We start from the raw sequence: 369 nt of genomic DNA on the forward strand, positions 1-369 counted from the left end.
CTTGCCAGAGTTTGCCTTCAACGACTCAACTTGGGTGAGCATCACTCCCCATCCCTATCCCCGTTCCCATACCTGTCCCCACTGAGGGGGCAGCGAGGACCCTAGGATGCCTGACACCGCCTGACGCCCCCTCTCTGTCCCCCCAGCACTGCGTTGACATTGTCCACGTTGCCGGTCGCCGGCCCTTTGGCCAGAACATCGTCAGCATCTACACGGAAGACGGCGCAGCTCCGCTTCCCTTCCCTCCACGAGGTGGGGGACCAGCCCAACCCCTCCCCATGGCGTGGGGCTGAGGGCCGATCATGACTCCTTCTCCCTTCCAGTCCTTCACCTCCTGCTGCATCGGCTCTGCGGGCCATCGGACCACCA

At 63.7% G+C, this 369-nt stretch overlaps 1 protein-coding gene across 1 annotated transcript in view; it reads left to right on the top strand.

The window, feature by feature from the left end:
- LOC104508295 (neurobeachin-like protein 2) overlaps positions 1-369 on the top strand; it is a gene marked incomplete at its 5' end in the record, with an annotated part of 6,420 nt that overhangs the window by 945 nt on the left and 5,106 nt on the right. The window contains one exon of the mRNA XM_010149863.1: positions 147-252. Within this exon, the coding sequence (XP_010148165.1) occupies positions 147-252 (106 nt within the window). The remainder of the gene's footprint in view (positions 1-146; positions 253-369) is intronic.

Source organism: Eurypyga helias, unplaced genomic scaffold (genome assembly GCF_000690775.1).
Source record: "Eurypyga helias isolate BGI_N326 unplaced genomic scaffold, ASM69077v1 scaffold27884, whole genome shotgun sequence".
NCBI lineage: Eukaryota > Metazoa > Chordata > Aves > Eurypygiformes > Eurypygidae > Eurypyga > Eurypyga helias.